The sequence below is a fragment of the Lissotriton helveticus genome, chromosome 10, assembly GCF_964261635.1.
Source record: "Lissotriton helveticus chromosome 10, aLisHel1.1, whole genome shotgun sequence".
Classification (NCBI taxonomy): domain Eukaryota; kingdom Metazoa; phylum Chordata; class Amphibia; order Caudata; family Salamandridae; genus Lissotriton; species Lissotriton helveticus.
In genome coordinates this window covers 1,148,297,889-1,148,322,882 of record NC_136071.1, presented here as the reverse complement: position 1 = coordinate 1,148,322,882, position 24,994 = coordinate 1,148,297,889, and the positions used below count along the sequence as shown (strand labels likewise).

General features: G+C 43.4%; 1 protein-coding gene across 3 annotated transcripts in view; it reads right to left on the bottom strand.

The window, feature by feature from the left end:
- NEK10 (NIMA related kinase 10) overlaps positions 1 to 24,994 on the bottom strand; it is a 1,104,115-nt gene that overhangs the window by 1,007,156 nt on the left and 71,965 nt on the right. For all 3 annotated transcript variants that reach the window (XR_013601712.1, XM_078663960.1, XM_078663961.1), the window contains exon 4: positions 1,940 to 2,073. Coding sequence is in view for 2 of the 3 variants with exons in the window: in XM_078663960.1 (XP_078520086.1) it covers positions 1,940 to 2,073 (134 nt within the window). In the remaining variant the exon portion in view is untranslated. The remainder of the gene's footprint in view (positions 1 to 1,939; positions 2,074 to 24,994) is intronic.

Below are 24,994 nucleotides of genomic sequence, written 5' to 3'. Positions count from 1 at the left end.
CAGTTGTAAGCTGGGAGAGATGCCCCCTTGGCCCACGCACACTGGAGTAGTCTGAGTGAGATGAAAATGTATCCTTTCTCTGTGTTACATAGGACACATCAGAACATTATTAGTAATGCAAGTGCCATGGAGAGCAAAATCCTGCCTCCCAATGTGTCTGCCATATTTCCTGTGGCACAGATGGGTTTCAAAGACCTTGACAGCCTCTTGTTCTTCCTACATCCATGCATTTAGACAGGAGCATGAGCCGGTATTCCTCTATACTCACTTAATGCCCTTCCATGGTCTGTGCTGATAATCAAACACCCAATCATTTTATGTTTAAAACCAGTGGATCTCTTGCTGTAGTTCTTTGTCAATTAATATAATACCGTAGCTCAAAAGAGAGTCTCTGTCTATGTTTACCCTTTAATCAATATTTTCCATTGTCACTATCTGTGCAACCAATTCAATACAGGGCCTTTTCTGTGTCTATTCTACTTCCATGCCTTTGGCCACCACCTGCGCTTTATGGGCAAACACCATGACCAGTTGTCCAAGTACTCAGAAGTGAGAAGGAGGAGAGTGGAAAAGAAGAGTAATGTGGGGCCCAGCTGCAGACCTCATAGCTGTGGGGGAAACAAATGCTAGGAGACATGCCACAGGGAGACCAGCAGCGCAGGCATGCCAAGTGTTTGCGTAAGTATGTCTGACTTGATCACAGCTACAGAGTGGCCAGATGCCAGACATGACACCTCCAGCCAACCCAGAACGTGTATTTAGAATTAATGAGTTAGGGTGCAAATATGAACATGCACTAAGGGATAACAACTCATGGTGTAAGGCATTGTTGCAAGCACTTATCTATCCATTCATCCATCCGTCACTGTAGTCACTCATGTATCCATCTTCATTAATCTACTTACCCATTCCCCGATCCATGCACTCATTCTTCACTCATTTAGTCACCCATTCATCAATCCATTTACTCACTTATCCAGCCAAACATGGCCATGGATGATGATAACAAGAGTTGACAGGGTCCACTGATCATTACTGCCTGAGGTCATTCAGGTTTATTACACCTTGGGCCTGTTGTTCATTACTGCCTGCGGCCATTGATGCTCACTGACAAATGTTGCCATTGAGGCATGTTAATGATGCATTGAGCCATTGAGGTTTATTAATGTCTCGGGCCATTGAGGATCATCAGTGACTGGGACCTGTAGGTTCATGGTGTAGTGCATGGGTGCCAGTAGGTGTGAATGTGCCTACTCTGTATACATATGCGCTTGAATGATTGATATATGTCAGTGTGGTTGTGGTGTGCATGCACCATGCAAAAGGCAAAACCTTTGATTTTCACAGAGCTTGTTACCCATGGGACTAGCTAATAAAGGTACTTTCTATATACAATTTAATTATGCAAATCAGTGGAAGAACTTACTATGTAAGGAACAGCTTGATGTGTGTCAAGCTGCCAGTGGAAGAAAAAAAATTAAGATTAAATATTATTTACGCAGTCAAAAGATACCCTTGCAAACAGAGTTATAGAGGAAAAAACACTGAACATTCTGAACAGAAGGCATGGACCATTGGCACAGAGAGTTATGACCAGAGAACCCAGACATCTTATACGGGTGCAGCGGAGGCAACATGCCCACATACTAGCAGGTCACAAGCCTTCTATTCTGCTGAGCTGAGGTTGTAATGAAACAAAGGCAGCTAACATGTTTGGACTAGTCAAGGTGAAACGTAAACCACATGGAAATCAGAAGTGTTCTCCACAAAAGAGGAGTCGTAGGTGTGTATTTAATTTTTTTTTTCCTCAAGTCTTTCTCAGGACCTCACTTGATCAACAGGAATTCATGTGAATATATCAGTTGCTTGTGCTGTAGACTCGAAGCGGTGATTAATGGGGCACACAGTGTTATTGGCAAGGAGAGTGTTTGTTCCTTACCTAAAGGTTTCAAGTTCAATGGCCTCAGTGGATTCTGGCCGCAGGCTTCGGTTTCTCCTCCCGTTTGTTGTGCTTGGGTGCTTCTCAGGCTTTGACTGACTTCCCGAGGTGCTCTCCAAGTTAATAGCTGGCAGCTACATGTGTGAGAGGAAGTCTTAGATGTTTACAGTGACAAAAAATGAATGCATGGTCAAAAACACGATTTTACCATGGCCATCCATGATTGACCAAGTATCAAGGGAAAAAGGAGAACATGGAAATCTGATCACATTACTATTCTTCATGCATACCAAACAGCTTTTCACAATTTAAATAAACATGCAATTGATGCTCATCCATCAAAAAATTACTTTCTTACAATTTTAGTTCCATTCCAATTAGAAATCTAAATGCAAGAGAAACAGAACACATATATAAGGGGAGGTTGGACTCTTGGAGAGGGGCCAGACATATCACTGGACAAGCTGTTATGCAACACCTTGTGTGTAGGGTCAAAGCAACCAGTCAGTTCCCTGCGTTGTGCCAGATGCATCAATGTGACACATCACAAATAGGAATATGAATAAGTGGTCTGTATGGACTTCCAAAACCTCTTTGTTGTGTAATCTATTTCCTTACCTAAATGGTTTTGCCAATGTAATGGTTCCTCAAGAACCTTAGTCAGTACATCTGGAGAAATCCTTAATAGATACAAGCACATATATTCTGCCATGGCAGACAATTTTGTTGTTTGTCAAGTTACGGAATCAACAAACCCAAGCCTTGACTGGAAAAAATGTTCCAGTACTTAAAAGCCATCTGAATCTACTTAATTAAGTGCATCAGATTCCACCATCAGGTAGACACCCAATTGTTTTACTTACAAGCCACAATGATCCTTTAAAGGTCAGCGTAACCCTCTTTCCTCCCGTTCAATACTCTTTGCCAGGGCCCAGTGAATTCCTAGTACATCATACATCTTCCTCCTACGCCCTGGAAAGGTAGGTGAGAGAGTCGCATTGGAACTGCTCAGTATTATGGTGCATGTATACTATGACATAAGAGCCTTCCCCTCCGAGACAAACTGGAACTGGGACTTGGAAATTCAAAGGGCCCATCGATTCCCCTTCAACATCAAGCCTAGATGGGGGGAAACCGAATCTAATGGTAAACCTAGGGTCTTTCTGGTTTTCTTTGGTAATTTCCTACTGAGACAACTGATTTATGACAAAGCAAGACTTAATGCACAGAGGGAGGCGAATGGAGTCAAATTCTTTGCAAAACCTGACTTCTGCCATGCAACCGTAGAGCGCAGATGGCGGTTGCGCCAACTAATCTCACCATACCAGCAGAGAGGGGCACAGGTCTTTCTGATGAACCCGGCTAGACTAAAGGTGCTGCATGAAGGAAAAACGCGAGTCTTCTTATCTGAGGTTAAGGCTGGTGAATACCTAAAAGAAATCACGGAAAAAAAGACGATGATTCTGAATAATTATGGACTAAATGTTTGCATAGAGACTCCCGGGACTCTAGTACTTCTTCGCTGTTTTCATAAGGGTGGCTCGATGGCTGGAACTCACACTTGACTGCCATCATCCAAGGTCATCTTGACTGCTCAATAAGGGTGGGGGGTGGGAAGGGGAGGAGGGCACCAAAAGGAGGTACTGGAATGGGCACAAGGGGTAGCTTGAATTTACAGATCTACAAAAAACGACTAGAGGAGATTGTGAAAGAAATGGACGAAACACAGGAGTTCTTAATGCAAAACAAACTACAGAAACTGGCAAAAGACCTCAAAAAGTTTAGCCAAGAACGGATGCACCCCTACTCGAAGGAGGATTACACAGGAACAGATAATGCCTCAGATGCCGAATCGACGGGGTGGTCCTCCGATGGCTCAGAAGGTAACTCAGAGCAACCGATGCCGAGAAGGGGACGTAACAATTCCAGATTTCGAGGCTCACGGCGAGGTAATAGAGGAAACAGATGGCAAAGACCACCCTTCTTTCCAGGGAACTCAATGCCCTTTTTTCAACCGTTTATGCCTCCTTTTGGTGGATGGATGAATCCCTACAATCCAGGCACGGAACAGCAGCCACAAATGGGAAACCAACTGATGCCTATTCCTAACAACTCACATCAACCACAACAACCTTTTTTAGGAAGAGGCCAAAATCAACCCCGAGGCAGAAAGAAAAACCTGACATGGCAGGACCATCTACCCAATGTTCAAACACGCAGCATGTCATCAGCTCAGACGGATTTGAACAAGAAGAGTCATTAATTGTGAACCTTTCAGATATTATCCTGACTAATGAACAAACGACCATCCTAAATAAAGGTCTCGGTTTTGTACCTACCCCTCCTCTAGATCCTTTTAAACTCAAATGTGAATTGTCTGAATTTTGCAGAACCTTGAAGTTGAAAGCTTTTTTTGACGGATCTCCAACTCAATCCAATGACGGAGATACAACTTTGAGAAGAAAATCAAAATTCTCACCACCAAACAATACTGTTCCGATTGAAATACTAACATTCGAACAGGCAATTCTAAAAGGGATTGACAATTTGGACAACAAGAAAAAAACTTATCAAAACCTTAATAACAAAGAACGACGAGCCCTTGAAGAACTAAGAGACAATGACAATATAGTCATAAAACCAGCAGACAAGGGGGGTGGAGTGGTTATTTTGACAAAAGAAGGATACAACCAACAATGCCTTGCCTTGTCTGATGAGAATTTTTACAAGAGATTAGACTCTGATCCTACGGAAAGACTTGTAAATACCATCGCAATATTGACACATGAAGCTGAGGTAAATGGAGGTAAATGGATGGATTTCCAAGAAGGAAGCGGATTTTCTGACACCAAGAGTACCGAAAGTCCCGTTCTTTTACTCATTACCAAAAACTCATAAGAACAAGTCCCCTCCACCGGGACGCCCAATAGTTTCAGGTATTGGTTCGCTCTTGGAGCCTCTCTCCAAGTTTGCAGATGAGTATCTGAAACCCCTAGTTCAGAGAACCCCGACATATCTAAAGGACACCCGGGACCTCCTGATACTGATAGCTGACAGAGATTTCGACCCTAATACGATGATCCTAGTGGGATTAGATGTCGAATCACTGTACACGAGCCTGCCACAAGATGACACAATGCAAATGCTTGAAGATCTACTCTTCCTGGAAGAGTGGCCACACCAGACCCCCCGCCATTTCATCCTGGAATGCTGCCGGTTGGCCTTAAAAGAGAATTATTTCGAATACAACGGCCAACTCTTTTTACAGTGCCATGGAACCTCCATGGGTAGCGCATTTGCTCCGTCGGTAGCTGGACTGTACGTCAGCCAATTTGAGCAAAAATTCGTTTTAAATAATGACAACCCATACGTTTCCAGTATATTATACTGGAAACTGTATATCGACGATATTTTGCTTATTTGGGATATCAACAAAAATCTGACTACGTTCATGGAGTGGTTAAATGGCAAAGATCGCTGGCTTAAATTCACTTTTACTGCAAGCAATCAAAGAATTGACTTTCTGGACTTAACAATTTCCCCTGAAAATGGGAAATTAGAGACCAAGACTTACACAAAACCAACAGCTAAGAACAGTCTCTTGTCGTATCTGAGTTATCACCCTCAACCTCTCAGAGACAATCTCCTGTATAGTCAGTTCTTACGACACAAACGCAACTGTAGCAAAGAGAGTGACTACAAACAACAAGCAACAGTCCTAAGCAACAAACTACGAGCTAGAGACTATACACCACTGGTAATCTCAAAGTGTAAGAAACGAGCAAAAAATCAGCCTCGCAAATGCCTCCTACAGAGTCATCACAAAGAACCGATTAAGGATCTTGTAACCTGTATTACCACCTACTGCCCGGCAACCTATGATGTTCAAAAACTGATAAGGAAGAATTGGCAGATCATTACATCAGGCACTTTCAACTGGCCAAAGCCAAGATTTGCAAACAGGAGGACCAAGAATCTCAGGGATGTGCTAGTCCATACACGCCCTAGAAAAAAACCTACGCAAACCACCATCAGAGATGTCAATATGGCCCATGTAATTGGCCACTATCCTTGTGGAACATGTGGAGTTTGCAAATTTACCAACACTACTAAAACATTACAACTCACCAAGGATTTGGTCTGGACCCAAAGACAGCATACGAATTGTAATTCCACACATGTGGTGTACCTAGTGACATGCCCCTGCCAACAGAAATACGTAGGTATGACCTGTAGAAAGGTTAAAATACGTATAGGAGAACATAGGAGCAACGTTAGACTAAAGAAAAGCACAACAAAGCTCTGTACACAGTTTGTGGAAGCAGGACACACATGTGATGATCTCAGATGGACCATTTTGGAAATGCTCCATGACAAAAATAACAACGCAGAACAGATACTGTTCGAAAAGGAACAAAGATGGGTGAACCGTCTCAGAACCCATATATCAGGGATGAATGACAATATCCCATAGCATCAGTTCTACTAATCTGGCTCTAGAATAATTCCTGCTATCCTTGTAAAAACTAGAGGGACATTACTGAATTTAGATCATCAAACAACGTTAAGTGTGTATATTACTTACAATTTACCAGCTCTGCACTATACCTGTGTGATATCACCTGGCCAGTGTCCTCGTTTACACAGGACCGTGTGACTCTCCCTTAAATAAGTCCGTGCGAGAGTCAACATATGCATTGTCCTCTTCCAACATTAGTTGCGATTAGGCCCGTGGAAAATCTATTGATTCTTATGCCGTAGTTCCTTGTAATTACCTCTACAGAATTATAGTCATCTACTAATTGAATGTGGACACTATACTGTCAGTATTCATATACTTATTGGATTTGAATACTATACTGTTAATCACGATGGCGAACTTTAATTAACATTACTCGAAGGCGAGACACCGGCCGCTAATGTGTACATATCTTGCCCTTTAAGAACCACCATCTTTCAGGTATTTTTGTAACTCACTGTGAACCCCTGATCTATTTTGACACCAGATGTTATAGACGAGGAAGACAGACCATCCCCCTTACCAGGGGCAGAGTCAGCACTAGGAGCTAATGTTCTCCTACACGTGGGTAAGAATGGCGTTTTCCATCTCCTTAACTACCGTCTTGATTCCCCGTTTGTAAAAGGTATTTACAGCTAGCACAATGTTTGTTTTATTATCCTAGCACGGACCACTACTTTAAATGCGACTCTTTGCACCCTGACGTGGAGAAATTGACTTAAAACGAAGGTATTTACACAGCATAAATGCTGATTGCTTGATGTTAGATAACTCTTCACTGCCTAGCATACATGAAGTATAAGATGCACGACGAATATTCGTTACGTTCACTACATGTTTTTCTAACACTGTATATACTTACTACCGTACATACATTATGTTTACCAGTTCTTGCGCGATTACTGTAGAATACTGCACTCTGCGCGTTTAGTGTTTGTTGATGTGATATACTGTGAATAACGAATGGAATATAGTAACATGCAAATAAGATACACACAGAGAGCAATGCACGCTCTAGAAAATGATCTTAGTCCCGGTGACCACAAGGAATCCTTTGTATTTTGCCCAATGGTGACTGACAGTGTATAGACCTGGACCTATTTACTCTCCTCTTCTCAGCTCCACTTTTGCTCCAGTGCTCACAGTGTTGTGCACACTAAAAATAAGTGTTCGCTAATTACAATGATTGTTTGTTTTCTTGCGAATTACAAAGACTGTTTGTATGTGTGCTATATGCAACTGTAACTTTTTCATTGAGAAGTATAATGTTGATTTTGTTCCCACAATGCAGGAATTTCAGTATGAGAGTCTCATACAAAATTTGAAAACTACACAAGTGGTGTGAGTACTACCTCCTCTTTTCCTTTTTTGTATTGTCCTGACGAAAGCTCCGTAGACCCTGTTGGGCCCAGGAGAGCTGAAACATGTCGACCTACCTATAGAGACATATGATAATCCAGTAACTCGATTATCCAATATACCACAATTTTTTAACTACCAGTGCCCACCTCTTTAAAATAAATTTTGGTTTTTGGTGTGACACTGTTTTTTAACATATTCTTTTGACTGCTCTACACATCATTCCTCTGTTGCTGTCCCTGAAATTCCTGGACACTTCTACATTTACCAGAGGTTGCCTCGGGTGAGGCAGGCATATAGCACGTCATTTGACTACCCGATGACTATGCCATGACGCTAGATAAGGGGCGGACAAAAAGATACACCGCATCGACAAAATCAAAGCGTCTATGAGGGTTCTCAAATATAACCAATGGTTATAGTAGATACCAGTGTCCATTCCCATTTTTGATTGCCATAGAATCTATTCAGGGAACTGAACTGAATGGACTTTAATTCCTCTTCCCTCCTTCCTGATGAGTAGCTTGAATTTAGTCACAGGAAAGAAGGGGAAAAAAAGGGAAAGGGGACTAAAAAAAAAAAAAAGGAGAGGGAGAAACTGGCAGCTTGGTGGAGGAAAATTCATTAGTAAGGGATGACTGACACAACTAAAATTAAAATATCTGTAAACATCTGCGGGCTCAACGACGTGGCAAAAAGGCAGAAGATAACACAAGGTCTGCGAGCGCTGGGACCAGATTTAATCTGTCTGCAAGAGACACATGTCGAAGGGTCTCAGAAGCGAATTTTGAACTCACTAGGGTAGAAGGTAATAGGAGCTACAACACAGGGGGCGAAAGTGAAAGGAGTAGGGGTGTTAGCTAATCACAGGTTGGCCTTACAAATAGATAGGGTTCAATCTGACAGCCTCGGAAGATGGGTGATAGTGGGGTGCTCAGTGACAGCAAATAGCACATTCACGCTAAGCTCCATATATGGGAGCAATCAGGATGACCCAGGAGTAATAGACTGGGTTACAGGGGAGCTAGCGCATTGGAAAACTCCCATCATATTGTGTGGGGATCTGAACTTGAATCTTCCTAGCGATTGGCGAATAGACAAGAACTGGAGATATACAGGGAGAAAGCCAAAGGTGTTCCAGGCTATGCTAAACTTGATTGAAACACATGGGCTGGTAGATGTTTGGGCCGAATTGAGGCCTAAACAAGAGGGTTTTACGTTCTTCTCAGCACCACATACATCATTGACAAGAATTGATTATTTTCTTATCTCTTCCTCACTGATTAATCTCTTCCATATTGAGATTTCACCCCGGTTCTTATCAGACCACAACCCACTATCACTAACCCTTAAAGGTCTAAAAAAAACAGAGACTCAAGCACAAACTGGACATTTGAAAAGGCGTTGCTATATGATGCCGAAAATATAAAGTTTATGCAGAAGTGGATAGTGGAATTCTTCAAAATAAACCTAGACTCTGCCCCGCTTATGATTGTTTGGGACACGTTCAAGGCTGGTTTTCGGGGTGAGACTCTTAGCTTCTCCATCAGTAGAAGCAAAAAGGAAAAGGAACAAGTGCAGAAATTGCAAGACAAACTGACAGTAGAAGAAACAATACTTACTCAGGCAATTAAAACAGGGGGAGATATAGAGGCTATTAAACACAAACTAGCAGCAGTTAAGGCAGAGTTAGGCTCAATCTTTTCAGAAAGGATAGCCTCTAAATGGGCCGCAACACGAGGAAGAATCTATGAATGTGGGGAGCAGATAGGGCATCAGATGGCACTAGCAATTAGACAACATTCTACAATGAACACAATAACCGCAATTAATACTAATTTGGAAAAACCCACTAAAGATCAGGGGAAGATACATGAAGCTTTTGAAGGGTTTTATAGGGACCTATATACTGAGGAGGATGTAAGACTAGTAGAGGATAAGAAGGGAGACATAGCGACTTATCTTGACCCTATACCCATGGCCAAACTTTCTCCACAAGAACAAGAACAGATGGAGCATTCCCCAAACTGGGAGGAAATATCGGGCACAATCAAGGCCCTGCCAGATGGTAAGGCTACGGGACTAGACAGCATACCAGCAGAATTTTATTAGGTTTTTGAATTACAGATCAAAGACATTTTTACTTTAGTGATTGTTTCAATTTTTGGCGGCACTGATCCTCCTCCATCATGGTCTCTGGCAAAAATTTTAATTTTTGCCGAAAAAGATAAATCCCCACTCGAAATGTCATCCTACTGGCAAATTACTCTTATAAATACGGACTGCAAGAGTTTCTCCAAAATTCTGGCCAGTAGAATATCCCAAAGTATACAGAGCTTAGTCTCAGAGTGGCAACATGGGTTTATCCCAAAAAAAGGAAGAACGGAGCATGTACGAAGAACTATTATACTGCTTGATGCAGCAAAAGTAGCAGGAGATCCGATTGCCTTAATATTGTTGGATGCCGAAAAGGCTTTTGATCGGATCTCCTGGTACTTTCTTTGGGAGGTGCTAAGTCGGGCAGGATTTGGTCCCACTATGCTGCAGGCAATCCAGGCTTTGTACAAAACTCCAAGAGCCTAAATCATGGTGAACGGGAACTTAACCGGGCCAATAGAAATTTCCCATGGGACCAGGCAGGGGTGCCCATGCTCCCCACTGTTGTTCACCCTTTTTATAAACCCACTCATCACAAGAATTGAATTAAATCCTGAAATCCCAGCAGACGTTAGACATGGCATAAGCACAAAAATCATGGCATACGCAGATGATTTGGCTATCATTACTCCTGATCCCAAAAAGGCCATTAAAGCTCTAGAGTGGGAAGCCCAGGAATTTGGAAAACTTTCAGGGTATACTCTAAATAAAACTAAGACACAGATAATTCTGAATGATAGAATAACCTGGACTGATAGCCTAGTTACCCCTAAAGCAAAATACTTGGGTGTGACCATCGGGGTCAACATTGAGCAATAGTGGAAGATAATCTGATCCCATTATCTTTAGACACTAAGAAAGCACTCAAAAAAATTAATAATCTACATTTGACCATTATTGGACGGTGCAATGTAGTAAAGATGACGTACTTCCCGAAGCTCCTATACTTCTTTAGAATGATCCTATTGGAATTCAATAATAAAATACTCCACTTATTTGAACAACTCTTTTGCCAATTTATATGGGCCTACTCAAACACAAGAAGATCATATAAACTGCTCTCTCTACCTAAGGAGAGAGGAGGATGGGCGCTGCCAAATCTTAAGTTATATTGTTGGGCTACACTGCTGCAGTATAGCTCGTTTTTACTCCATGAGGAAAGGGACCAGGATCATGCAGGCTTAGCATCCCCCTACAAAGCTTTTCTGGGAGAAAATAGCAAGGGCTGCCTCTGGAGACAACTTGAATATAGCTATTACAAGCGCGTTCGGTTTAAGTCCCTAATGAATGCATATCGAGTATTCTCGAGCTTTCGGAAACACCTTGGCCTCGGTAGATTAAATTACTACACCCCTACTAAGAATAATCCAATGCTCCCTTCATTATTTGATAACTCATATTTTCAGAAATGGTATAATGCAGGTGTGGTGAAATTGGAGACCTGGTTACTCTGAAGGGGATTCGGTCTTTTTCGGATCTCAGAACCCAATTCTCGCTTGAGGGAAATCAGGTCTTCCATTATATGGCAGTCAAAAAAAATGTGGACAGTAAAACCGGTGGCCTGGCGGGCTTTGACAAAATAGAAATGGTCGATAGAATTCAGGGAGACAATCAACTACGGATTGGGGCGATCTATTCTATCCTGAATGATAAAATGCCAGACGACCTGGGGAAAATAGAAACAAAATGGCAAACCAAGTTAAACATTGACCAGAATCTCTTCAGTAGTGCCCTGAAACTAGCCCACAAATATCTACTGTCCACGAAGTTACAGGCCCAATTTTACAAAACAGGGTTTTTCCTCTATATAACTCCAGACAAAATAGCGAAGTGGGGAAGCGGAAGCGGAACCCTCTGCCCCAGATGTCGGGAATTTGCTGCAGACCAGGTCCATATGTTTGCCACATGCACAAATTTAGCACCACTTCCACACCAAATACAGATGTTTATGGGTGTGGTACTGGGACAGAATATACAACTAAATCCTTCACTAGTTTTATTGGGGCTGGACGACAGTACCCGGGTCGGGGGACCTCTAATTTTTGTTGCTATGACAATATATATGGATATGTATTGCAGCCCATTGGAAGGATCCGAATCCCCCGTCATTCTCGCAATGGCAGGCAAGATTATTGGCAACTTTTACATTAGAAATGGCGATCTATTCTAAAAAGGGGAAACGTGGTAAAAAAAACTGGACTGATAGTTTGGGAATCCCTGGGTAAATGGATTAATGGGGCACATGAGTAAATTATTCCGGTAACCGGGCTTGGGTCATCATCCAGGGGGAGATATTAACACCCTGGAGCTAGTTAGTTGGCACACCTTCAATCTAATTATGCTATGGCTGTACTCAATTGAAGTTGTGATGTGTTTCCTACTTCCGATGTCCATTCTTCTTTCCTTTTTTTCTTTACCCTCTTGCTATTTTTCTACTCTCTAAAATCTCCCTTCTGTTCGCCTTTCGTTTTTAACTCTTTTGGTTTTCTTATCTCTGCATTTCATTCTCTTTCTTTTAAGTTTATTCGCTTAGTATTATTTAAATGCTTTGGGACAGGTTTATCTCTTTGTTTTCTCCTGGCTTTCATTTATTATCCCATTGCGATTTACCTAAACTGCTAAAAAGATGGATGCTTTTTTTCCTCTATGGTGCCCGGGGAGGGGGAGGGGAGGTTCTGGTCAAAACTGACGTTAATTTTGTATTTTGATTTTTTGCATACTTGAAAAATAAAAAAATATTTAAAAAAATATATAAAAAAAAGATTACCAATGGTAAGCTTGGGCACCACCTTCACTGGGGCCTTCACATGGCAAATCTTTGTGAATTCCAAAGGGTTAGACTGGTTAGATACCACGTCTTCCAAAGAGGTCTCACAGCCTTTTAAAAGTATTTGAAGTCATTGGTGCAGTAGTGATGGACCCGCAAAGTTTACAGTAAAGACCAAAAAGTCTTTTGGAATGGAAGTGGGCCATGCATGGTGAATGGGTGTGTACCCCAGCACTGAGTGCCCTACTGCATGTGAATCTGGTATCTTAACTTTTCTTCTTTGCTCCAGCGTCATGCTAATCTAGTTTGAGCACAAAAGGCTAGGCCTGTCCCTAACCATGTGTGGTCCAAGACCTGTCCCGTGACCTAGAGGGTAGCAACAACCATACCCTTGTGGAAAACAGCGGACTAGTGTTTCTGTCCAGGGGCATCACGTAAAGCAATGCTGGCAGCGTAATTTGTTTTATGATTATAGTGTGTACAGCAATTATTTCTCTGGGCCGGTCAGAGCGTGGTCCACTGATCCCTCTCATGTAATGTTCTGGTGTTATGTGCAGAACCAGAACATTGCGTTGCCATTTCCTGTCCATGTCTAGTGCTTATGTGTATTCAGTGAGTATGTAGTGGGTGTACAATGAGTATTGTTGTGTGTCAGATGTGTGTGTGTGTGTGTACAGTGAGTATTTGGTGTGTGTAAGATGTGTGTGTGTGTTTGTGTGTGTACAATGAGTATTTGGCGTCTGTGTGTGTGTGTACAATGAGTATTTGGTGTGTGTGTGTGTGTACAATGAGTATTTGGCGCCTGTGTGTGTGTGTACAATGAATATTTGGTGTGTGAGTGTACAATGAGTTTTTGGTGTGTGTGTGTGTACAATGAGTATTTGGTGTGTGTGTACAATGAATATTTGGTGTGTGTGTGTGTGTACAATGAGGTGTGTGTGTTTGTAAAGGCAGTGGGATCCAGTTTGGATAATCCTGGTTTAGCATGTCACAAGACGGAAGATGCGTACAGCTTTCCCAGACAGTAGAAATTCCTATAGCTAGCGATTCAGACCCAGAAGTGAAGAGATTGGAGACACGGGTACCTTTACAAATCCCTTGAAAGCTTTGTCAGGAAGGAGCTGCTGATTTGTTTGTCCTGTGCATTGTCATATTTTATATGGTAGGGACTTAGTTATGGGACTGCAATTTCTGTTCTTCAAGGTGATGAATTGTCTAGTTAGATCTGCCTTTCCAACTGTCAATGATTACTGGTTCAGGAAGGCTGGTGACAGCCAAGTGCATACTTCTCGCACTTCCTTGAGTTTATGCTTGGTTGGGATACTCATGCTTGGAGCCAGCCTCATTGCTACCTGGTATGAATGTATCACTTTACACAAAAGCTGGGTCTGAGAGCAGCCTCAGAAGGACACTTGAAAGAGAATCTTCATAATCCAGCTCTGAAGTTGATCCACATTCTCGGTCTAGAAAATGTGTATAAATGTGGAATACAAACCAGTTTACTTTGCTCTGCCCCATGTTCTTCTTGACCAAGAAATGAAGTGTTCTGCAAAGAACTTGAAGAGCTGCTGCGCAAGTAGAGCTGGTGCCCTCCTTTGCCCCAGAGAACCCCACATAGAGCTAATTGTACACCTGATGGCTTTTGGCTTTGTCTATATAAATGTTTGGTGCACTCTTAACATCCAGACGATGGAGTCTCTCTTCTTTCTTAGAAGGATGCGATGGGGCAAAGAAGGGTGACAGCCAGTGAGTTGACTAAAAAGGCCTGCAGCTGGCTCTCATATCTAGCCAATATTATGACGACTAGAAAGACCATCTTCAATGTCAGAAGTCTTAAGCGACAACTGTGCAGCAGCTCAACAGGGGTGCACATCAAAAAAGCGAGAACTTAGCTCAAGTCTCACTGTGGCATCTTGAAGGGTGTTGGAAGAAACCAAGGTTGCAAACCTTTCAATATTCTCATCACAGCCGATGACTTAAATAAAGAAGGCTGATCTGGCATTCGGAAAAAAGCCAAAAGAGCTGATAAATAGCCTTTAACAGTGCCTAACATAAGGCCATGCTGGGCCAGAGACAAAACAAACAACACTTCAGATAATTTGGCTTGAAGTCGGCCAATTTGTTGGGTGCTGCACCAAGCCACAAATGTCTCCTATCGACCGGTGTACATCATTTTTAAGGAGGGATGCCTCACCACCAAGATCAATGACCCCAGGAGGAAGGTCGAATAAGGTCAACTACTGCTGCTCCATCTTCAAGCATGGAGATGCAAATTGTTCAGTCCCAGATGCAGTACACTGCCCTGCTGCTGCAACCGTAGATCCTCCCAAAGCTGCAGCTTGATTGGAAGACAAATACTTATGCTCTGGAGTTTAGTGTACCACCCTCTCATGGCCCAAGCTGGTACCACTAAGGTGACTTGAGCCTGACATTCCTGATTTTCTTCAGAACTCGGGGCAGGAGAGGCAGTAGCGGGAAGACCTACAGAGGTACTGGCGTCAGAGTGGATATTGTCCTATGGCTAAGAGGAAATTCAGAGCTACGCAAAAAACCTACTATGAGGCCATCGCCGCGGCCAATGGGCAATTCTTTTCTGCCTGCATTGACTCAGCTAGGAACAATGCCAAAGACATTTTCTCTATAGGGCAGAATTTTACTTCACCCCGGGACCAGGCGAGTGTTATTCCTTCTTCCCTCGCCTGGTGTGACACACTTTCCCGTTGCTTTAGAGAGAAAATTCAGGCCATTCAGGCTTCCTTTCCCTCGGGCAATGGCTGCCGCATGGGTCCTTTGGCTGTTCAACCTGCCGGCCCTGCCTGCTCTTTTTCAGCTTTTAGAGCAGCTGCCCCCCTGGAATCTCTTAAAATCCTCAGGGGGCTTAAGTCTGGCTCTCCTTCCGACCCTTGCCCGGCCAGGCTCCTGGCTGCGGTGGCAGAGAGCGTGAATGTTGAGGTGAATTGCATTGTCAACCTGTCCCTCCAAACTGCAGCGGTCCCTTCAAGGTGGAAGCAGGCGAAGATACTGCCTCTTCTTAAGAAAGCCTCTTTGGATCCCCTTACTCCTGGGAACTATCGCCCCATCTCTCTTCTCCCGGCCATTGCTAAGATCTGTGAGAAGGTTGTTAACAACCAACTCACAGAGTATGTGGAGACAGAGGGACTCCTGCACCCAGCACAATCATTGTTTCATGCATCTCACAGCACTGAGACTGTCTTAGTGGAGGTGGTGGAGGATATTCGGGAGTGTCTGGACACGAGCGGGAGGGCTGAATTGATATTAATTGACCTCTCGGCTGCGTTCAACACGGTCCCCCATGCTCTCCTTCTGGCCCAACTGGCGGAGGTTGGGGTATCGGGAGTGGCCTGGAGTTGGCTTAGGTCCTTTTTGGAAGAGCGGGTGGAACAGATTTGGCTCCCCCTTTTTCCTCTTCCCCCCAGCTGGTCACCACTGGAGTCCCTCAGGGATCTTCCCTCAGCCCGCTCCTCTTTAACATTTATGTTACGCCTCATTTACACCTGGCAGAGGAGCTTGGGGCTAAGGTGATGGCCTATGCAGACGATACGCAGTTGCTGTTCACCTGGGATAAGACCTCCAGCTCCGCCTCAGCAGCTCAACAGTGCCTAATCTCCATCTTTAAATGGCTGGCTGATGCGCAGCTGAAGTGTAATGAACAAAAATCGGAAATTCTACTGTTTGGCAGATTTCCCGCTGACTTCCGCGAGCAGTTGTGGCCCTCTGACTCACAGCTCCCTTTGGTATCGGGACAGCCGACAAAAAACATGGGAGTCTGGTTCGATGAGAGCCTCTCCTTTTCCGCTCATATTAAGAAATTTGGCTGGCTGCTGCTTCGGTCTCATTAAGTCTCTACGGACCGTTTTCCCGCTTCTTCCTCAAGCGGCTAGAGAAACCGTCACCTGCGCTCTGATCCTCTCCCGCCTGGACTACGCCAACGCTCTTTTTGTTGGGTACCCTGGATATCTGCTTAAAAACTTCAGGTAGTCAAGAAAATGGCTGCTAGATTGCTATTGGGTATCTCGGCAAGGAATAGCGTGACCCTTCAATTACGCTCTCTTCATTGGCTTCCTGTTGCCGATAGGATCAGATTCAAATCTATAGTGTTGGCCCACCGTGCCCTCCATGGCTTTGGTCCCCTCTATCTCCAGAAGCGGTTTTCCTTTTACTCCCCGGCTCGTGCTCTTCGATCTGCGACCCAATACCTTGCCCGGGTGCCTCGCTTTAGGCTTCAGAGGATGGGTCACAGCTCCCTCACTGTGAAGGCCAGTGCAGCCTGGAATGCCCTCCCCCTCTCCCTGCGGTCCATTCAGAACCCTGCCTCATTCAAAAAGAAACTTAAGACCTACCTTTTTGTTTGCTAATCTCCTCTTATACACCCTCTCAGGCTTCGCGCCGGGACACTCATGAGTATCCGCGCGCGCTACAAGTGGAATTAACATAACATAACAACATAACAAAGTGAGGGATCTGCGGTTAGAAATATCCATCAGAAATAACATGCATCCCAAAATCCAATTTTACTGGTACTCATTTATCCAACCTTGAAAAGATGGAATTCTGACCTGGCATTGGTCAGTGGTTAATGTCAAGTCACTGATCCATCTTATGGTTGGTTTAAATTACCACTGAGCTATGGTAGAATAAGGTAGAACATGGAAGAACTGGAGGCACGACATAAACGGGGTAAAAGAGGATAGGAAAAAGAAAAGAAAATTGTGATAAAAAGAACGAAAAGAAGGGAGAAAACAACAAGGTATGACAGATGACAGAACCAGTAGGAGAAATATGGGGTAGCTGAAATGCGGTGGAGAGAGTAGACGAAGGAAGAATACAGGAAGCAAATGTGGAAGGAAGGAGGGATTGAGAGATGGAGGAGGTAGACATTTGAGAGGCAGCAGCTGAGTAATAAACGTACCACATTTCTCTTGCTTTCGGGCTCCCTCATTTGGTCTGTGGAGGCAAGCAACAAGCTCACGCTAACAGATGTCGTGTCATATTTGACTGTGAATAGATGAGCTTAGGTGTGGTGGAAACAGTGGTATAATTCCCAAAGTCTTCAACTAACTATTTCATATATAACCAGTGCCGCTTATCACAGTTCTTCTGGTGATGTACGTTCTGTGATATCACAAATTAGAATTTGATTTGATTGTATAATTTCAGTGGAATGGTCTCTGCATGCCTGGAGTTGCTGATATGCCTCAACATTCAAGCAGAGACAATCTCAGTGGGAGGAAGCCTCTCCGCCAATCCAAAGGCAAGCTGAGCATGACAAATGTTCATAGTTCAGCCCTGTTTATACAAAGGTGTGGACCAAAGATTGCTGGCCTTAAGCAACAAGAAAAGAATGCAAACCACAGAGCGTTCAGAGATAACACTAACGCTCTGTTTGATCCCCTGTCAGAATTGCATAAGCCCTTTCCACCTGCAATAGCAAAACAAGGCCTGTGCGTTTGAAATGGGTCAGCCTTTTTTACTGCGCAGCCTTCTACCAAATCACAGTAGGAGCTTACTTGCAATGCTTTCACTGCAAACATTACTACACAAGTTCAAGTTACTACAAAAGAGCAGTTTGTGAATACCAAAAAGTAGTAAACTTACTCAAAAGTGTGGGCGACCCGTTTTGCAGAAGTAAAGCAGCACCTTAACTGACCAAGAGGAATTGCCAGGGACCGAGGGAATAGCTTCACGCAGCCTGGACCCGCCCGCCTGTCTCCAGCCGCCGACCGCCTGTGAGCCAACGAAGAGCGGGGCCGCCTGTAGGAGACCGGCGAGGGGCTGAAAACTACATCACCCAGCAGCCCTCCCTGGGGTCCAGCGTCACCATAGAGCGCCAAGCGGCGCTTTAAAACCACATCAACCCCGTCTCGCGGGACGCTCGCGGGACGCCCGGAGCGAAGCCCGGGCAAAGGGCGGGCCCTCTGTGGCCCTCCGGGGACCGAGGAGGCCGGGACGGGGCCATCCCCCTGAGATCCTGCCTAGCTGTCATCTACCAAGGTAAACGCCCAACGCTATTGTAAACCTTCTGCACCTCCAAGCTATTACTTCTTCCATCAGCAACATTGCCTACAGTTTAAAATAATTTTGCGAGGATGATTAAATGCCGAAATACCCCCGTGACTACAAGATCTGCTACCAGATTGAAAGATGTCACCAATAGCCCTCTTCCCACTATAACCGCCATAGACTTAATGCTACAAAAAACGATCAATGTCGTGGCGGATGCAATTCAGGATTCCGAAAGACGCCTCTCACTTACCCCAGATTTATGTTTTCCCGACCTCTCTTTACACACCACAGGTAACATTAACATCCTGGATAATACTATAAACTCTGAGGAGTCCATCTTAACGCTGTCATTTACAGGGCTTCCTAGTCCTCAAACAAGAGACAACACGCAAACAGCTTTGCCTATCTCACCTACAGGCAACAGTAGGAACAACAGTCTTGCGCTAACCGGTGAAAATGGCAGTAGCACCCATATGTCACCTATAGCACACCTACACTCAGTAGCCCCTTCCTCGGGTGGTTTCACATCTACAACGACGAAATCTGTTACCAAAGTCAGCCGCTTAATAAAGAGCAAAACTAGGACTATTGGCACAAGAGGTAAACTTAAGTCATCCATAGTAAAAAAACAAAAATCTCACCTCAAGTCTAAACATCTTAGCTTAGCTAAAGATATCTGGTCTACCTTTAGACTAGCCAAACCTGCTCTAGAAACAGCGACCTTATGTCCTTTCATAAGTAGTCAAGACTCAGATCTGTTCTTGAATAAAGAGACGACAGCACCTACAAATACGTCTACACACACCACAGTCAGGGCTGATCATACAACGATAAACACAAAATCACTTCTGAGTGACCTTGAAAGCCTAATTAAGTCCCTTCTGTTACCTATCAGTGAGAGAGTCCTTAATATCGAGAACGCTTTAGGGAAGTTTGAAAGGGCCCAAAATGACGCAACATCCACCTTGCTTAAAACATTGAAGGTATCACAACCAATTTCTACCTTCACACCAGCCAGTAATTCCCTTGCTTTGATTAGCAACAAAAACCCTAGGGTAAAAAAAGCCACAGCTACCCCTACCCCTGCTAGTAAGCAAAATCGGCTAACATGCCAGGAAAAGACTCCTCTAATCACCCCAGTGACAATTCAAGACAGAGGTACTAACATATCCCACCCAGCGGCAGCCATACCAAGTAGCTCTCAAACTTTACCTGACGCAGAGATAGAAGATTGTGAATGGGCCGCCGAAAGCTCCCCAATCAAAATAGTAACTACCCAGGTAGAACAAACGAGACCAACTAAAAATCTCAAACAGGGCATACCTTCAAAACAATTAGGTGTTACCCTGACAAAACCGGTGGTAGTTAAGAGACCACTTCATGTTAATCTCCCGCCTGAATCCAGCCCGTACACCATTGTAATGATTGGTGTACCTAAACTGGTGGGGGACAGGGTAGAATCCCATGGGGACTTAAAAAACAAGGTGAGCCATTGGCTCACAACTCATAGACCGATCCCTAAACACATCAATGGTCATATTGCACAGGTAAGAAGAAGAGATTTGGTGGGAAACAGATTTAAATCGACCGAGGGTGACTGTATCGTGGTAACCCTTGGGGACAGTCGTGCTGCCAGTTTCATAAGTAGCTGGAAAAGTGGTGTGACAAACAGTTTGATCCGTACCATGGCCTTAAGTTACTTCTATCCTAATAACCATGGTCATTGTCGTACACAAGTACAGTCAACCTATGGACAGGAGGGGTTGCTTGAGCCAATAGCTGATAATCAACCTGGGGCCTATACACTGCCTATTGGTCCATATACCCGAACAAATCTTACTGACTATAGGCATGAACAGCCATGGCAGAGCAGGCCTAGCAACCATCCTAGCAGATATCAGGAGCAAAGTGAGTTTTTTACTCGCCCACAGCAGCAACTTTATTTATATCCCCAATATTTAGACACACAATATGGGGTACCTATTTCTAATAGGTTTGATGCTCTTTATAATACCGACTATTTAGACGAGATCGATTGACAAATCGTATCTCCATTCTCCTACTCTATCTCCACTGAGCCCCCAACTAAGGTAGCTCCCCTCTATAGAGTACCAAGTATCTGTCCAGAGTGTATAAGTGTTTCCTTCCCAGAGGCTAGTGAAGCACCTATGGCAGCCCCCTCAGCACAATCCCACGAAAACACACAGAATGTGAGTGGGCGTAGTCACTCAGGTTCCTTAAACCAAATTCAACGTATAGTGCCTAGTGGAGTAAAAAACCCTCTAATTACTAGTAATGTAACGCAAGAACACTTAATAACGGATCATGGGGTTCAAGTAATCTCTCCCTCCGCAGATCAGGCCCAGATAGCAGGCTTGGGCCTCATTGAACAACGTTCCATACATCTTTTATCCTGGAACATAGCCGGTCTAGCCGTTAAGGTTAATGATCCAGTGTGGTTAGCCTATGTAAAAAATTATACAATCGTATGCTTTCAAGAAACCTGGTTAGTAGATGAAAATGTACACATTGATGGCTTTCAAAGTTTCTTCTTACCAGCAGCCCCATCAAATAGCGGAAGATCCAAAGGGGGCCTGGCAACCTACATAAGCCTCGCACTTAGCTGCCAGGTCTCAAACAGAGCATTGGACAATAAACATATTCAAAACCTAGTGCTCAGGAATGGTAAAAAGGCACTGACCCTTATTAACTTTTACAATGCTGTGTCATCAAATAAGGAGTGTAACATTCTCAAACTACAAAACCTCTTACAAGCAAAAGCGGATAGTCTACCTCGAAATATCATCATCGCCGGAGACTTTAATGCTTACCCCTGTGGCAACCCTGAAACGACACCTATTGGCCTCTTAGGCTGCAACAGGAGGTCTGGCTTTCACTTCGATCACTCGCCTCGAGGCATTTGTATCAATAACTTAATTGATGGTAGGAATCTAACCGTCGCAATGACCACACTGGAGGACTCACATAAATTTACTGTCCCCACGTACAAAGGCCACGGTAAAGGCTCCTACATAGACCACATGTTTCTTTCAAGAGATCTAGTTGACTTAGCCACTGACTTTGAAATTCAAACAAGCATCTTCAGTGACCATAATCCTTTGTCGATCAGGATTGGAGGTGACCTTTTTGAATACAGGAAGCCTCGACCTGATCATGGTGTCTTAAAACCCATCAACGGAAATCGTCGTCTGAAGTGGTCAAAGGTCAACAGTGACTCCTTGTATGGTTCAATCATCACTAGCTGTGGTAGTGACCTAGATCTTTGTGTTTCTCCATCTACTTTGCCCGAAGCGACTTTGATTGCCTTTGCTGCTGTTGTTGACAAAATTGGCCAATTGTTGTCAGTACCAATAAAGGGTCATCACGAACACCAACCAGGGTGGTTTGATCAAGCTTGTTCAAAGGCCGGACGAGACTTAAAAAAAGCACTTAAGGCTACCCCAAGAGACCCTGTCCTTATTAAGTCACTGCGAACTAATTACAAGACAGTCCTGGCAGCCCGGAAAAAAGAAGTAAAAGCTGGTGTTTGGGAGAAGCTATGCGATCCTGCAATTCTGGGCAATAGCTCCAAGTTTTGGAGTATTGTAAACAAACCTATGTTTGACGTCCCCCTTAATTCTATGGTTGGGACTAATATACCTGAGGAAGAGTGGATGTCACACTACAGTACAATTTTTAAAAGTGATAATTCGCAAGCAGACTCTGTTTTTAAATCCTTTGATGATGATGATAATGTGTTGTGTTTTACAGTGGGGGAGGTAGAAAAGGGGATACAAGGATTAACCTGCAACAAAGCACCTGGCCCTGATGGTATACCACCCGACCTATTTAAATCAAACATCCTCTTATGGGCACCAGTTATTACCGCAGTTATAAACGCAGGAATTCTGGCTGGCTGCCCAAAAGCCTGGGGGTCCTCGACCATCGTCCCTGTATTCAAGAAGGGTGATCGTGGTAGTGTTACATGCTACAGACCCATATCCCTGATTAACTCAGTTACAAAGGTGGTGGGGGGTATTATCCTAAACAGATTAACAGCCTGGGCCAACGACAATAATATACTGTCTCCAATGCAATATGGGTTCAGACCAGGCCACTCTACGATAACCCAATGTCTGAATCTATATTTAATAAACAGCAAATACACCTTAGCAAGAAAAGGGACGATCCATATGGCCTTTATGGATTTATCGTCCGCGTTTGACTGCGTAGACAGAGGCAGGCTTTGGGAGGTGCTGCTAAAAATGGGGGTGGAACAAAACCTGGTCAACCTTCTTGTTGACCTCCACTCGGACACAAGAGCAAACGTCCGCTACACCCATGACTTGAAGGTAACAAGAGATTTTAGTATAACCCGAGGTGTCAGACAAGGGTGCATCCTTGCCCCTTTTCTTTTTAATCTTTATATTAACGAGCTGGAGGAGCACTTATTAAAAACTGGTACAGATTTTCCTTATATTGGCAAGAAGGGCATACCTGTCCTATTATATGCGGACGACGCCGTTTTAATATCCAGAACGGCGCTCGGACTTCAAATCCTGTTAGACTCTTTTAATAACTTCATGAACTCCCGTGGCCTGAGTATTAATAACTCGAAATCCTTTACAATGATGACAGGTATATCTTCAAAAAAAATATATCCTCACTTTGTAAATGGAGACAAAATACCCACTACAAAGACCTTCTCGTACCTTGGTGTCCTTTTCGATCATAAATTAAACTGGGCACCAGCAATACAAAAGAAAAAGGGCGAGGTAGTGCGGGCCAATGCAGCAATACTGGACTTTACTAGAAAAATGGGCAATAGTCCGGTGGCTGCTGTCTTGAAGTTATATCAAGCCAAAAGCACCGCAATTGCACGTTATGGAAGTGAAATATGGGGATCAGAATCACTAGACGCCCTTGAAGTTACTGAGAATAACTTCCTAAAACAGGTCCTAAGGTTACCCAGGGGGACAGCCAACTTCCCAGTACATGAGGAACTTGGCATCCCACATCTAAGTGATAAGCTGGCCGTGAATCCTTTGTTATGCTGGCTGAACAGCTGGCTAAACACAGCCATACCTCTTACCAGAAACATCCTTCAAGAGGCACTACAGTGGGATGGTAGACTCAAGATCCCATGGTTAAAATATGTAAGATTGTGGCTTTTTGAACTAGGCCGACCAGATTTATTTCTATCCCCCGAAACAATAACTAAAACTGATGTAACCTTTGTCAGGAACACCTTTATGCTGTCCAGGTGCATGACACGGGAGGAAAACGAATACAAGAAAAGCAGTGTGAGACAGTATGCTTTAACTAAAACCTGTTTATATATGGAACCCTACCTGTCTTGGCCTATGTCCGGTTATGACCGTTTCTTATTAACAAGGTTCCGATTTAACATGTTCCATTTTTTATTAGCTGTACCAAGTGGAGCGCATAGAGGACAAGTGTTGCCAGCTTGCGGCTGCGACAATAAGTCTCCGCAAGATCTGGCACACTTTTTATTTTGTTGTCAGTTTTATACACTCCCCGTAACCTGTTTTTAAAACCTTTACTCAAGCATCTGAATTTTGTACAACTCAGACCTGCACTTTGTCACCTTCAAATGCTGAATAGTGAATGTACTATGTTTGTATGTAGTTTTTTAAAACTTGCAGTTAAACATAGAAAAAGCATGGAAGGGTAACTAATTTTGCTGCTGATCGTACTCCCATTTCTATTGTATTTTTATCCTTTTTAACTAACTATATTATTGTGTTTATGCTTGTGAATGTCTTGTTGAATGTCTTGTTGTAATACCACTCTTCCTATTTTTATTATTACTGTATGGATTAATTTTTATGAAATGTTCTTTTATGATTGTTATATGCAAACAATCGAATAAAGATATTCTATTCTATTCTATTCTATTCTACTCAAAAGTGTATTTTACTACAAAAGTGCAGTTTGTGAATACCAAAAAGTAGTAAACTTACTCAAAAGTGTCTATTACTACAAAAGTAGTTTGTGAATACCAAAAAATAGCAAACGTGCTCAAAATTGTATTTTACTACAAAAGTGCAGTTTGCGAATACCAATAAGTAGTAAACGTACTCAAAATTGTATTTACTACAAAAGAGCAGTTTGTGAATATCAAAAAGTAGCAAACTTACTCAAAATTGTATTCTACTACAAACGTGCAGTTTGTAAATACCAATAAGTAGTAAACTTACTCAAAAGT